This window comes from Melanostigma gelatinosum, assembly GCF_949748355.1.
Source record: "Melanostigma gelatinosum genome assembly, chromosome: 23".
Lineage (NCBI taxonomy): Eukaryota > Metazoa > Chordata > Actinopteri > Perciformes > Zoarcidae > Melanostigma > Melanostigma gelatinosum.
Window position 1 is genome coordinate 2,960,985 of NC_136656.1, and position 15,035 is coordinate 2,976,019.

Consider the following 15,035-nt stretch of genomic DNA (forward strand, 5'->3'; position numbering starts at 1 on the left):
AGAGCGCGCTCAAAGCGAACCACAAAGCCCCCCGAGAGCCTCTCGAAAGGTTTCGTCTACAGCTAAAAGACAGAGACACCGAGAGAGACACTAGAGCTATAGTCACTAGACACTGGCAGAGAGGACGAAGGTGGGAAGTCTACAGCGGGAGCTCTTCTATAGAAAGGAGGATACTATGAGGAGAGGCTACGCTAACACAAGACAAGAAGCGTCTAAAGAGCAATATCTATCCAACGGCGATGGGCGGGAGCGGACGATCTACACAGAAACTGGGTATTAGTACTATTTTCTTTTCTTTACATATCTACACACACCGAACAGTGACGAAGCAAGCTAAAGAAGCATTCTAGAGATAGAGCAACTAGACAAGAGTTGAAGCGAGATCTAGTAGATCTAATGTGCGTGACGAGCTTGGACACTGGACTTGGGGTGGCGATGGGACTACAAAAAGGTTTCAAGTTCACTGTTGGAATGGCAGGAAAAAACTAGTATATATTCGTTTTTTAGTCGCCCGCCAAAAGTGGCTGGTAGATTAGAACAAACTCGTTATTGTAAAACCCTCAAAACGATTTCTACAAACGTCCGAATCTCCTCAACGTTTTCACACCGGCAGCAGCTCTACTTGCGGCAGGAGTCACTTCAGTGCAAAATATTTGCATGTGCATTTTGCAACAAAAACAAATTTTGTTTTTGATTTTGTACCAAAACAAAAAAAGCAACATTTTCGTGTCAAACTCGCCGGCTCAAATTCTGCTGGAAATTTGACACAATTCGACCCTCAGAAAATAGCCCTCAATGGAAAAAGAAAAACCGCATAGAATGTGTAAGCGCGCACGTGAACACGTATACCAACAGTCAAACTCATGGTGACGCACGCTTTGGCTGAGGAATCGTACAAAACCTCAAATTTTATCCCCCAAAATGTTAATTTCCTGGAGCCTCGGAGATGGAGCCAAAAGTTCAGTCTCGCACTTAAAAGCCACTCGCTTTGATTCAGTGCAATTTAATTCAAATCAATAACATTTAATCCCTCACTCAGTGCTGCTGTCTTCAATCACCGTCACAGTGTGTGGATCTGCCAATAGGGTGTATCTAATATATATTAAACAAAACTCTTAATTTAGAAGCCTGTGACGTCTGAGCTGATGAGGACGAGAGGGACAGATACACACAGGTCAACCAGGTGCTAACAGGTAGCTAATGCTAACAATAAATACTCAGTTTAAACCCTCTACGGAGAGGAATGGCAGCCAAAACTGTGTCATGATAAATGTGTAATGCGCGGTCACACCAGCACTTTAAACGGTGAAATCTGTCGAACCAAAATCGAACTAGCTCGACTTTTGGCGGGGAAATGAAGGAAGCCGTCGTCGCTTGTTGGCTACGAGCGTTTATCGTGTTCTGTCCCATTATCTCCGAATAAAAAACCTCATCAAAGCCGTAACGCCTGCTTTAAACACCGATGTATCGCTGTCGACCAGCTCGGGAGGGCCGGTGATCTTTGTTGTTGTAGCTCATTACGTTATTCACAGACCACAAAGACATTCGTAGAAATTAGTTTTCAGAATAAATAGCAGCTGATGCGCACTGACGAACTTTTGTTTTAAAAGATACAACCTCGTGTTTAATAGTGTTGTTATAGTTTTCAAATAAACTATGTTTTAGTGGATCGTGGGGTACAAAACACGAGTATTCGTCTCAGTTGTGCTAAGTGCTGAATTAATTCTCCTCCAGCGTGTGCGATTGCAGAGACACTTAAAGGTCCTCGCTAACCGCCAGACTGACCGCTAGCTAGCTCTGTGAGAGTCCTTTCTCATCTCTTTCATAACTTTCAGAGACTTGAATGAGAAACAGACAAATAAAAATGGAGAGATTTCAGCCAACTAGCGCTAGCGTGTTAGCAATTAGCTCTCCAGCTACAGCGGTCCTGCGCTTATGAAACCACGCTTCTCGAAGATGAACGGATGAGGTTGGCTTTACCGCTCTCTGGTGTGACCAGGCTTTGGGACTTTTTGGTTCGCAGACTATTTAGATGCCTTTTCACAGCGCGAGCGCGTCGTTTCACGCTAACCCTCATGTCTCTGTGTGTATCTGTAGCTTTAGAAGAAGAAATCAACGCAGCATGGGTAACCGAAGACTTAAGCTTAAAAACCCATAACAACGTTATGCTATTATTAACAAATGGTTCAAGAAGTTGCTGTCCAAGCCCCGGTAACATTCAGGAGAGGCTGCAGAAGAAAGCAGGCCGAAAAATACAAAGATCTCCCCGACAGAGAGGGAAACTACGGGGAACACACTGGAGGAGATCCGCCTGTAAATCTCTCGCTTATTGGTACGTTTGTGGACGCTGGGACAGCGCAGGAAGGGGGATGGAGGGGAGGTCGGTTGTGAAGGTATTGTCTGAAACAACTGCTGCACAAACACATACTTCCACCCACCCACCCACACACACACACACACACACACACGTCCCCTCCAGAGGGTTCCCAAGTTGCCGTTGCAGGCGGACGGTAACCCGGAGGGGACAAAAGTAGCACCAGTATGAAATAAAGCTAATTCTGCAGCAGAGACTCTCACAGAGGGAGGATTTCCTCAATCCCCTCCTCCCTTCCTCCTCCTCCTCCTCCTCCTCCTCCTCTCTTTCTCTCTCACCTGACGAATCACTCCATCGATATGATTTAAAACACAAATTAGACGGTGTAACAGAAAGAGGCTACACACACACACACACACGTACGGAGTTGTTTCAGACAACAACCAGCCGTGATGACATCTTCCCCACCACCACCCCTCCATCCTCTGCTCGCTCATCTCCTCCTCCTCCTCCTCCTCCTCCTCCTCCTCTTTCCAACGTGTTTTTTTTGGTGTTGGTTGGTTATCTTGTCGTCTGTCTGTCTCTCGGTCGTTTTATCTCGATCAAATCATTCCTCCGTCCATCTGATCGCTCCTCTCTCGTGTTTTCTTCTGCTGTTTGTTTGGCACTCTGCTTCTCCCTGACTGGATTACATAAACTGCATCTGAATAGACAAACAGAGTGGAGAAAATGGTTTATTTTGATCCTTTTCTCCTCATCACATCATCAGTTCTGTCTTGGCGTTATGCCACATTGCATTATTAATAAAAACAGGTCCTTTTTATTCGTATTATTGCATGAATTAGCCAACATGACCTGATAAGAGACGATTTCACAAGAAAACGAACCCCTGGTGTTCATAAGTTAGCTCATATAAGGACACAAAAAGAAGAAACATGTTACATGAACAGGTTGTTATTACAGTTCACTGTTAAACACCTTTTCAGTTGCAAAGGTGTCGTTCTGTGCGTATGAATGCACAAGTACTGGATAGCTGACCTGGGCTCCGGGCATCGGTGCGAAGGGGTTGGTGGGTCTGAGAACAGGCTGGTTGTACATCATCGCCTGAGGAGCCATCACCGGCACCCCGCCCATCTGAGCCATGTGGGGAGGGACCTGGAGAGAGAGGAGGGGGGACGCAAAAAACAAGTCAGAGAAACAGGGATGGAAACGGAGGAGAAGGAAGAGACGACAAAGGAAACGTTGAGCTAAAAAGACGTCACATTCGGCTCTGAGACTCTGATTTGGGTGCCATTTTCTACACATTTAGTAATCATAAAAACACTCAGTTGCAGCCCTATTTCTGCATGTTTGCACATTGAACTCACCATTCCATACACAGGCACTTGCGGTGTAGTCATGGGAAAAGCCATGGGAGCTGGAGCCTGGATGGAAAAGCAGAGAGCAGGAGTCAACTTAAAGCAGAGGTGGCAGAAAGAAACGCACACATTTCATGGCATGCATACGCTGAAAGCTACTGCGGTTGCTATAGCATCAACAAGGACTTAACATCGGAAGACTCGAGACAATTTTAGCTCGGACAAGAAGTCTCATCTGTCTCTGTTACACGTCTGAACACGGCACGCACAGCGTAATGTGCGCGCGAGGAGAAAACACACGTTATGCTGACAAAGTGTGCACATTAGTAGCGCAACAATACAGCGTGCAGAGGTACTTAGGGGAACCCCGCTGGGAGCGATCATTACCGCCGCCGCTTTAAAAAGGGGGCGGCTCGATAGGACAGCGTTTACGCCCCAACCCTCCGCAAATCAAATCCACTCCGGCTGAGCAGGTCCTCCAATTCAAACGTGACGGGCAATTTGAGAATACCTGCTTCCGTGTTTCCCCTCCCCCTACCACCTAGAATTGTACACTGTATAATTGCGACTGTTTTTAACGCTGCGGGTCGTCCTGGTGAGTCGCGGGCTCACACTGTTTGTAAATAAAACACATTAACTGCTTGCAGAAACACGCTGCTGCCTTCACGGACCCCAATCCATCATTGTAAACCAGACAACTGAGGCATTTCTTTCCTAACATGACTTCATAACGCCTCAATCATTACAGAGGTGTTACACGTGCTTCCAGTCTGCAGCATGTGCATTAGCTTCACAGTCTCACCTAAAATGATGGATTACATTATGGAATAATTGAACTACACCAGCATTCTCCTTTAAGTGCTACTTAGTCGATGCCGTTAACAAACAGCACATAGCGCTGGTTGATCTATAAAGAGTCTCGTCTTACAGTACTTTATGAACCTTTTAGCTCAACCTGACTTCTGACAGTGTGCAAAACAGTCATTAAACATTTTCTGTCGTTTTTAATTACGGTCACAAACTGTCACGTCGGTGGCAGAAGTTTAAATCAATGTTTAAACATCGCAGTATAAATGTCGCTTACTGTATTTTAGATGACTTAAGTGTCCATAGTGTGTTGCTTTGAATGAAAACAAGCTCTATAAATCGGTACAGAATATATTATTTAGCTTATATTTGTTGACATTTAGGCAAATGGCCACACTTTAAAGCATGACGAATTAGTTATTAGCAGCTGCTGTTTGCAGTGTAGCCATGGATGTAGAGGCAGCTACCACGATTAAAGATTTAACCGACTTTACTTTGATCTGCACCTGCAGGACAAACTATCTGTCTCGGAGTCTGACGGCTCTCACCGTTCCTTGCGCCAAATGACACTTTATTATATTCATTTCAGCGTGACAAGATGTACGAGAGAAACCGAGCAGACGAGCCGCTGTTCATGCACCGCTGCAGCGTCTCCGTCTGTATTTATGTCCATCTGTTGGCCCTTGACGCATAATGCTTGACAGTTTGTCTTGAATCTTTTTACGCTCACCCTCTCTCCTTCCCCTCCAGCGGGTCTCTCTCCTTTCCTACCTGTGTGTTCCTTTTCTATTTAAATCTCTCTTTTCTCTGCATCCTTAATCCAGACTTCTCAGAGGTGAACTTTTGCTATTCCTTCACCGCCTCCCTCTCTCTTCTTTCTTTTACTCTCTCTGCAAAGTCAGAACTCTGCTTATTCAAGTGAAGGTTAAAAAAATGCCTTTGCAGGATTTCTGGCTGACATTTTTAAGTATGAAGTGAGCGCAGATCGTTGCAACTTTGCCCTCCTGGCGAGAACCTCCGATGTGGGGGTTCTACTTATTCGCTTCCCCGCTACCTGCGATGTCTCATATATATATATATCACCACATGACTTATTTATCATGTTACGGCTTTTGGAGGACATTTGCTGTTTTTGGGGCGTGTATATTTACAGAGACAATGAGTTTTCTTTCTCCGTGACACTATTGAGCAGTTCTATTAATATTCTCCCCTTCAGTTCACTGCTGACAACACAATGTACCCTTCTCTTGTACCAGATACGGGAAAATACATCTTAGTTTGTTTTGGAGTAATAAGATATATCAGGATCCACAGGCAATTCTTGGTATTAGAATCAACCTCTGGTTCTGAAAAATGAAGCTAATGCAGAAGTACTTTAAAGCTGCATTCTCTCTAGTGACCACCAGGGGGCGACTCCTCTGGTTGTATAGAAGTCTATGAGAAAATGACTCTACTTCTCTCTTGATGTATTACCTCAGTAAACATTGTAAACATGAGTTTATGTCTCAATCTCTAGTTTCAAGTCTTCTTCAATACAGCATGATGTTCACTTAGTACATTATGGTCCATTTTCACACAGACCATAAAGCAGGGGATGCTTTAGGGCGGGGCTACACGCTGATTGACAGGTCGCTACCACAGCGTTGGCCGGTCAGGGAGTTGGCTGTGTTTTAGTCTTAGAACTTTAACTCTTTCACAATGTGTTTTCACTTCATGAAAGTCAATTGTAACATTTCGGTCGCCGACGAAAGTCTTATTCAGGGGTCGGTTGTACAGGGGTCGGTTGTACTACACGAGAGCGTCACCCTCTCGTGTCACTTTTGGTTAAAACAACAACAACATGGCATCAGGAAGATGTACAAGAGACAAACAAGGCTAGACCCGATATCAAAAAGAAAGTAACAGGAGGACAAAAGTAGCACCCTCCTCTGACTTCCTATCACACAGTTGATGTTGGTGCTTACATAACTAGCACAGATCATTAGCCTGTAGCACAGCGGTGAGAGGGTTACACGTCTCAAAGAACACAAGAAAGAAAGAGGTGACAGAGAAAATTGGGAGACAGCGAGAGGGAGGTTGAAAGCACATTACAAGAGTCACTGAGAAGTCATTGAGACGTGTTTTACTAAACAGGGATAAGTACTTACATAACTAGTATAGAACATTCCATTCTGCATCAGGACGCAACAAGGAAAAGAGACAAAAGACAGACGGAGAGAAAGATGGAGAGGGACGGGAGAGGGCAGAGGATGAGAGAACGTGACAATGTGAGGGAGAGAAAATCCAAGAAAATGAGGAGATGATGACAGAGGGATGCAAAGAAGAAGATACCAAGAGAAGGTAAAGAGGCCAAATGAGAAGAACAGAGGAGCGAGGACGGGAAAAGAAAGAAACCACAACGTAGGCAAAGATGGAAGACCGACAGAAGCAAGTTAAGCACATTTTTTGTTTTTAAAGTATGAGGGGTCAGAAGACGGCCGGGCAGATGTCAAAGGCAGCGCGGCGAAAACAGGACGAGCAGATGACAACGCAAAACAGAGATGCGATAAAACGGACGAAGAGGGGAAGGAAGACGGGCGGATGACGGTGTAAAAAAAACAGAATGCATGAAGAGGACGAGCGGCACGGGAAGGAGAGAAGGAATGACAGCAGGGGTGAGGAGGGAAGGAGGACGGAAAGGAGAGCGAGAGAGAGAAAAATAAATAGATATATGGAGGGGGAGGAAAGGGAGAAAGAGAGGAAGCGGAGGGTTAGTGACAGTTTGTCCTCGTCAGCCAGAAACGGCTGTCCGGAGATCAGGAGGCCAATCAGGAGCTGCCAAGATCAGCGCGCGCGCACACACACACACACACACACACACGCACACACTGCACCAACACAATGCACTCACATGACCAACACTTCCATCTATATACGGAACATAGCAGTGCAAAACATTCACATGCACACAGACCGTCAGTCTTAGATCCTGTATTTTAATAGCGAGGCGTCTGCAAGTATTTTTCAGATGAACTAAGACTTCCAAAACTGAGAAACAGCTCGTTCACTGATTTCTCGCAGGTAAAGTTGTAGTTTTGTGACGTTTTCTTTCTGTTGAGTGTCAGACGAGAACATTGATATCACTCTCATGTCTGGTAGGCAGATTTCGTTAGCATTGGACGAATCCAAGCTAGCCGTTTCAAACTGTTTAAAGTCTGAATGCTAAGCTAAGCTAAGTGAAGCCAGGAAACAGTCCGGCAAATAATGTAACCCCCTGAAAAATCATGAATTGTTTGTAGCCCCATGTTTCATGGACAGACACGAGAGTTACTGATCTTCTTATCCAACGCTCGTCAAGAAATACGTGTATTTCCCACAAACTATTCCTTTAATGCAAAACAATAAGAAGTCAGAACATATTAAAGAATTAATCAAACACTTGAAGCTATTTGACTTTGAGAGGTTTCCAGGATTTACAGACACCTTGATCGATTCTCATTAAGGATACTTCTGGTCTATTATAACTTTGCTCTTATTTTTAGTAGTTTTGGCTTCATTCATCAAAATAAGATCCAAGTTGTAATAAACTTCCAGACACCTTGATGGATTCTTTGAGGGCAAACTCTCAGGTTTTACTGCGACTCACACGACTCAAACGAGTCTTTGTTTTTCGTGCGTCTTCGTGTTCAGTGTGAGTTTCTGTCTCCTCACCACGTGTTGTACAGGCATGGGCTGTGGGGCCATGGGCGCCGGGCCCCACTGTGTGGTCGACATGGTCTTATTCTGCCAGTTATGGCCTCCCGTCAGCTTCTTCTCGCCGCTCTGGTTCCACTGCATCTCTGGCCTGAAGAGGGACGAACAGCGCAACCAAACAAACACAGCGTCATCCTAACCCGCTCCACCTCAGGGCCGGTTCAAAAACAGCAGCAAACTCACGTCTTTGGAAGATAGAAATGCTGAACATTTACTTGGAGATTATTCTTATTCTTTATTCCCCCCCCCTGAGGCGCATCATGGTTTTTAAAGCAGCAACTCTGCTGCACAAAGGCTCTATTCATGTTTCTGCCGTACTTGCAGTCTCTTGCCTTTTTAACGCTCGACAGAAGCACTTCATCGCAAACCCGAGGAGTTAAAAGCGACTGAATACTTAATAATAAATTAAACTTGACTTTTAGTAGTGGAAGTTTATGTGTTGGCAGACTGAAGGTAGGGATGCTGGCAACAGTTGAGTTCAGTACAACAGCGAGGCGCATTTGTTTCGTCAGTGCATAAATCCTCCAGCCTGGACTACGGGCACAACATTGAAACGGTATCATCACAACTCAAAGACACTTACTTCTTGGCCGGGGTCCCGCCGAACTGCAGATCTGAGGAAACGGAGAGAAAATGAGCGGTCACAGTTAAACGAGAGGAAATGTTTATATCTCTCTCTCTCTCCGACTTCCCTTCATCTTTGTTCCCCGACATCAATCTTTTCACGAGTTATCAACATTCACGTGTTTAATTGAAATTCTACATGAAGAGGTTTTGTTTTCTTTCAAAAAAACACGTGAAAGCGACCGGCGTTTTAATATTCCGTGTGTCTTTATAGAACAGTGTGCGTCCTTGTATCTGCATGCACAGTCAATATGAATGAATGCATGAGAAATATGATGTCGGTGTCCAATTACATAAATGTTCAACCGTTAATGTCGACACATTCAGCTACGCGTGCACATGCATCTGGACACTCACTGCCCACGAGGTTGGCCAGAGAGGAGTCGAGGTCGTTGGCTAGCAGCTTTCCTCCGTGGTGGACGGCCATTTGAGGGGGAGGAAGAGGAGCGTTGTGTGCGGGCATCGTAGGCTTCAACAGGTCTCCTAGAGCATCGAAACCTGAAGGAGAAGCAGACTCACGCATGTAAATAACGCACGTTTATGATAGATTTAAGAGAAGATCGGCTGGTAACAACATCATATGGACACAGCAGGGGTTAGCACACCACACAGACAGAGGAAACGTATGTCAGATTAGTCAGTGATTGCACAATCGGCTCTCCTGTCAAGCTTTCAATGTCTCCACTGGAGGTCTTTCATGAACCTAAAAACACACTAAAACTGTAAGAAACGCATTTAACATTGTGTTTATCTGCTGTTAACTATACCACACTCACTCCTGTATGAATATCTGACCCGCTACGCTACAATAGAAGTCCTGCGCTCGATTCGATTTGGAGAACTTCACACTCCGCGGCTAACGTAGCGTGATTAGCTCGGTGTGTAGGCAGAAAGGGAATACAGTATTGATAACTATGTTTTCATGAGTGTGTAATCCGCCGTGTAATCCGGCAGAGTCCGCCGTGTTTCTACAGTAGCCCAGAACGGACAAACCCACCACTGGCTCTGGAGAGGGCCTATTGCGTTACCTGAAGGCCACCGTAGTCCTCTACACGCTTGAGCGGCGAGGTAATTGGTTGGTTGCAATCTGCAACCTCCCCGCTACAGTAGACACAACTAAATCCTATACACCGGCCCTTTAATCCCAAGGACCCATTGTTTAAAGAAAGTCTGCAATTGTAAATGGCATATGCGCTGTAACATTTCTTTACCGCTTAACCAAATTGCAAACTGTGGCCATAAAAATGTGAAGAACCAGTGAGGGGGGACTCACGCTCGAGGTGAAGAGCGTTAAAGAACAGAAGCAACTGATTTCAAACGCATTAAAAGTCCTGAATCTAAATGAGAGCCGACTCAACTTTCTGCCTAATTTCCCCCCCAAACTTTACACTCGCGATACGACCAAATTAACGAAAGCAGCGCCGGACGGTTTTGATCTGAGAATATTGCTGAGCTGTGCCTTCCTTAATGTGAACGACCAAATCTCACTGCGAGCATTGCTGTTAATGAATTCGTCCTGCTCTATTTTCAGCGTTTACCTACACGGGCGGAGCTTCCCGTTTAAAGCAGATACACTCGACCGAGACTCTTTTATGAAAGTCACGCTGCAGCCTCGTTCCATCAGCAGCCGGCCCGTAATCCCTGACTCAGTAGCTCGCAGCACTTGTTCTAGAGATGATTGATCTATCCGTTCGTGGCCGTCATCTACACACTCCTACACCAAACAGTGATTCGTTTTGAACATGCGTGTGTGTGTGTGTGTGTGTGTGTTTGTGTGTAGTTGCAGCCCATGGCAAGTAGGTGCAAATGACAAGAGTAATTTCCTGTGTTGGAGTTTGCAGATGCGTGTGTGTAAGTGCCTGTTAACAACTCGCCATGTCAGCACTGGTGGAAACTTGTGACTGTGTGTGTGTTTATTATATGTGTGTGTTTGGTGGGAGAGAAACATGGCGAGTGGTAGAAAAGACGAGAAAAAAAGGAAAATTCAAAGCGAACACAACATGATAAGCGGTCGATTTCTTTACGTAATTATATGTATTATTGTTTCCTCGCTTTAGTGGCAGAAATGAAATGAAAGGTGACAAAGCTGTACGAAAACTAAACAAGAACGAGACGTGAATGCAAGACGACGTCTGTAAACCTACAGCGTCCCTGTGAAACACAGGAGGAAAAGGAAGAGAGGCAACTGATGTGGGGAGAACAAAAAAAAAGAAAAGGGGAGGAATAATATTTAGTTAGGAAGCGGTGTGCAGGTCTGACAGCGGTGCTGACACAAGAGATTCAGAAAACACTTTTCCTGCTAGCTTAGCAGATGAGAAAAAAAGGAGGGAGATGAGGAGACGCACACGGAGACAGAGAAGAAGAAGGAAGCTAAAGAAGGAAAATGAAGAAGCAACCACAGTCTTGTTACTTCTCTTGACTCCTCAAGTTGTCGTCACTGTGATAAAACACTTTGGCAATGTGGGTGATTTTGTTTCCCGTTTCTCAAAACCACCGTGTCAGTAAAGCCCGCTGAATTAAACTCAACCGAGAGGGGAATAGAAGAGAGGAGGCGATGAAAGGGAGAGCAGAAGAGAGACGAGCCCAGTAGACCACACACGAACCACGGAGCAGATAGATGGAGGAGGGAGGCGATGAAGCGAGCGCCGTATTGAACTGTGGGGGATGATGCTATCAGTGTTAGCTTAGGTGTTTCAGCAGAGGATTTGACAGCCAATAGAATTTAAGATCAAAGGGAAGCGAGGAAGTAAATCCATGTCGAAGGGTTCGATTCCAAAACGCTGGGAGGGAGAAATCTGTTACTTAAACTATTTAGTTGGAATATCTTAAAGCCCTGTTCAGACATGCTGGGTCATCTATTGGTTAAAGTTATGGCTGTTATAGATATGACAGCATCTTTACAGAAGGAGCCGCAACACTTCCATAATGTTTAGGGACAGATATGATATGAAGGGAGAAGAGCATTCTCAGTTTTGTTACAGGTTGCATTTGATTTTATGACCTTTAGCAAGTCGCCGATTACAAAATCTTAATTCCAGATAAAGCAGAAGCATTATGATAAATACGCAACGTCAGCAATCTTCCACAGGAAACGGAAGTAAAGCTGCATCCTTTCGAGGAATAATTTCAGCAGTAAATCACTACGAGGCAAAGAACTGAAGCTCCACCCCCTTATTCTATAGAGTGCTGCTGAGATGAAGCATTTGTGTACGCCCACCAGGAAGTTAGCATCGCACTGGTTCCCTAGACAGAAAGACCATGAGATTTCCCCCATTGTATTTTGGATTATTGCAGAAACTAAACTCTGGTTTACGATACTTTTGTTCAGCAAGATAGTGTTAATAAATCATCACCACTTTGATTTCAGACAACTAACCATAAATCCATGAACTTGGAGACGAGGGAACCAGAAGTAAACGTCTTTGAAACAATAACTTGATGTCAGACAGAGTTTCTCCTTTCTAGCCGAAGACTTTTGGTTTTTGTCTGTGGAAACAACATCTGTCGGTGAGTTTGTTGGATCCGCTGCCTCCATCTGACTATTTAATGCTCCCAGCTGAATCACTTTGACACAACAACCCTCCTAAATATGAAGCTGAGGGCTACGTACACGTAGCTAAAGCTAACAGAGCCCAGTAAAGAGTTCTGCCTCCCCACCAGCTAGTGATCCGTGAAGAAGAAATGGAAAATAAATGAACATAATTGTTTTGCAAGTGTAGAGCTAGTTAGTCCTTGTAGTACAATAAGGAAGAATGTAAGGACACACCGTTATCTAATTGTAACACAATCCTGCTTTCATGCATAACGGATGATAAACGAGTGACATTTATCATCACATGATGTGCATCTCTGTGGATTTAATCTGCAGCTTTTACGCAAATGTGACGGCATCAACTCGAACTCACTCCCTCGGTCTGACCGTGTAAGATTGCTGTTAAGCCTTTAGCTTAAAAGTACTGAAACTTGATTAGTTTGCCGATAACAATATATTCAATAACCTTCAGTCAGTCTTTCTTTCATGTGTTAACAGAAGGTTGAGCACGAGCAAAGATTGAGACAGTAAACAGTTCAATATAACAAATTTAAATGGCATGAATACAAGCAGAGACGACACACATTAAAGTGGTGAAATAACAGATACAGCAAAGGCATTAACAGATATTAATTTGCTCAAATTAAATGAAAAATGTCAGCAATCTTGCACAGAAACGGAAACAAAGACGCATCCCTTAGAGGAATAATTAAAACGGCAATAGATATGGATGATGGAAAATGGAGAATACATTATGAAGACATCACACATTGTGCGCTGCCTTTAAAATGTTTTTAAAAATCCAATATTAAAAAGATGAAACTACGCTTCCAACTCCTTGTGCAGTCAGATAAAAGTTAAAAGTGGGAGAAAATAAATTGGAGACTTTGCAGAGGAAGGAGGCGGACGGGAGAGCAAAGAGGAAGAGGAGAGCAGATGGAAAGGAGTTGCCTGGGTGATTCTTGCTTTGTGATGTGTGATGGAGAGAGAGAGAGAGAGAGAGAGAGAGGGGGGGGAGAGAGAGAGAGAGAGAGAGAGAGAGAGAGAGAGAGAGAGAGAGAGAGAGAGGAAATAAAGAGAAGGAGGAGTGTGCAAACGGTGTGAACGACAACAAAACAAAGGAGCAGTAGCAGACAGATGGGATGAAGCAAAGTGACAGGCGACTTGTGAACAGAAAATGACACATGTGGACGGTGTGCAGACGATGCAGATGGAAACATGCAGTACAGTAGCTGCACACACACACACAGGAATTTTTGTGAGACGCTGCCAGATGGTGTATTGGTATTTGTAGTGGCAGCTTCAACAAGAGCTCTATTTATAGAAGGAAGTTAGTCCGTCCAAAGCCAGAACCGGGCTGCACACTGCGGCCGCAAGCCTCCAACTGTTACTTCAGAGCAGAAGAGTTCAACGGGGTTAAAAGATTAGAGCAAGCCAGAGAAATCTGCACTGAAGTCTTGCAAAACATTTGGAAAACAAAAGCTTTATCTGGGAAATGTTTGAAGAAGCAACGATGCAGCTGTGCAAACACAACTAATACCGTGAAAATCACTGTTTCTGCCAGGAAATAAACAAAACCGCTTCAGAGTCCATTTGTTGTTTTCCAAGAACGGTTCTCCAGCTGTATACTTAGCGATCTCGCGCTGTGTGATAATGCTGTTTCCATTAAGTCACACAGATGAGCAGTGACTGCTGGTGTGGAGAAAACAGCTGATTAATTAATCCTGGCAAATCTCCAGTAGCGCTAATTTATGGGCTGTGAAAAAAAAGACACTACACTCGGATGGATGAAGACAAGGGGATACGTTTGAACCTGGAAAAACGGACCAGAGTGAGACCTCACTTTGGAAATAACGGATTGTTTAAGAATATAGAGCAAAGTTGCCTGATAAACAATGACAATTAACATTTTTTTAACAACGCTTTTCACTGAAATTGTAGGGATAATTCTGGCAATATTCAAAATCCCGAATGGTCTCCTAAACTTTCCAACAATCCCAGCATTTATGCGGCACTCCTACTGAAGACGTGAATCCACAAAAAGGTTAAATTATTTCCTGAAACAACTGGCCACCGGAAGCAAACGTTGGGCACTATTTTCAGTCGTGGATTAATACACAATTTGTGTGCTAGTGAGTATTTAGCTGTGCTTTTAATAGTTAAGTTTAATACCTAGCATTAGCTTCAGAAGGCTTTCCTTTGGTTCTGGTCTTTCCTACGTCGGCTGCAGGTATATAGCTGCTCACATGATATGCTCTGCAGGAGCGTCTCAGGACCCGAATGGGGTTTGAGGAGTACAGAGATTGATTGTGTCAGTTGCTGAGCGGTGAAAGGAAAGTAAGCCAACAACGGAGCTCGGAGCCAAAGTCCCAGACCTGCAACGCTTAAGAGCCATCAGTCTGAAGCGGTTACCGTAACAGGCAGGAAACCACAACAAGAGCAGCTGTAATAGTGGAGAGAGGGTTCCTCCACCCTATCTATTCAATGGATTCAATGATGTGAGCCAAAAGATTCACAGGAAATAACTGGAAACTTTGCTTTTTCTCAGAATCATTTTATGACTGATGATACTGACGAGAACGCCGACATAAAAAGACTTGATAGCATTTAACCAACTTTCCTGTCGGTTTATAAACTGGAAAAGATTTGTTTCATTGCTCATATTTGT

At 44.3% G+C, this 15,035-nt stretch overlaps 1 protein-coding gene across 5 annotated transcripts in view; it reads right to left on the bottom strand.

The window, feature by feature from the left end:
• Window positions 1–2,766: 2,766 nt before the first annotated feature.
• The window catches only part of LOC306796654 (phosphatidylinositol-binding clathrin assembly protein), a 56,746-nt gene continuing 44,477 nt past the window's right edge, over window positions 2,767–15,035 (bottom strand). For 3 of the 5 annotated variants that reach the window (XM_079295705.1, XM_079295708.1, XM_079295704.1), the window contains 7 exons: window positions 9,193–9,333; window positions 8,795–8,825; window positions 8,170–8,317; window positions 6,627–6,650; window positions 3,682–3,738; window positions 3,293–3,469; window positions 2,767–3,017 (listed from right to left, as the gene is read on the bottom strand). In XM_079295705.1, the coding sequence (XP_079151831.1) occupies window positions 3,003–3,017; window positions 3,293–3,469; window positions 3,682–3,738; window positions 6,627–6,650; window positions 8,170–8,317; window positions 8,795–8,825; window positions 9,193–9,333 (593 nt within the window). In that variant the 3' untranslated portion in view covers window positions 2,767–3,002. The remainder of the gene's footprint in view (window positions 3,018–3,292; window positions 3,470–3,681; window positions 3,739–6,626; window positions 6,651–8,169; window positions 8,318–8,794; window positions 8,826–9,192; window positions 9,334–15,035) is intronic. The other 2 variants (XM_079295707.1, XM_079295706.1) reach the window with 2 other exon arrangements.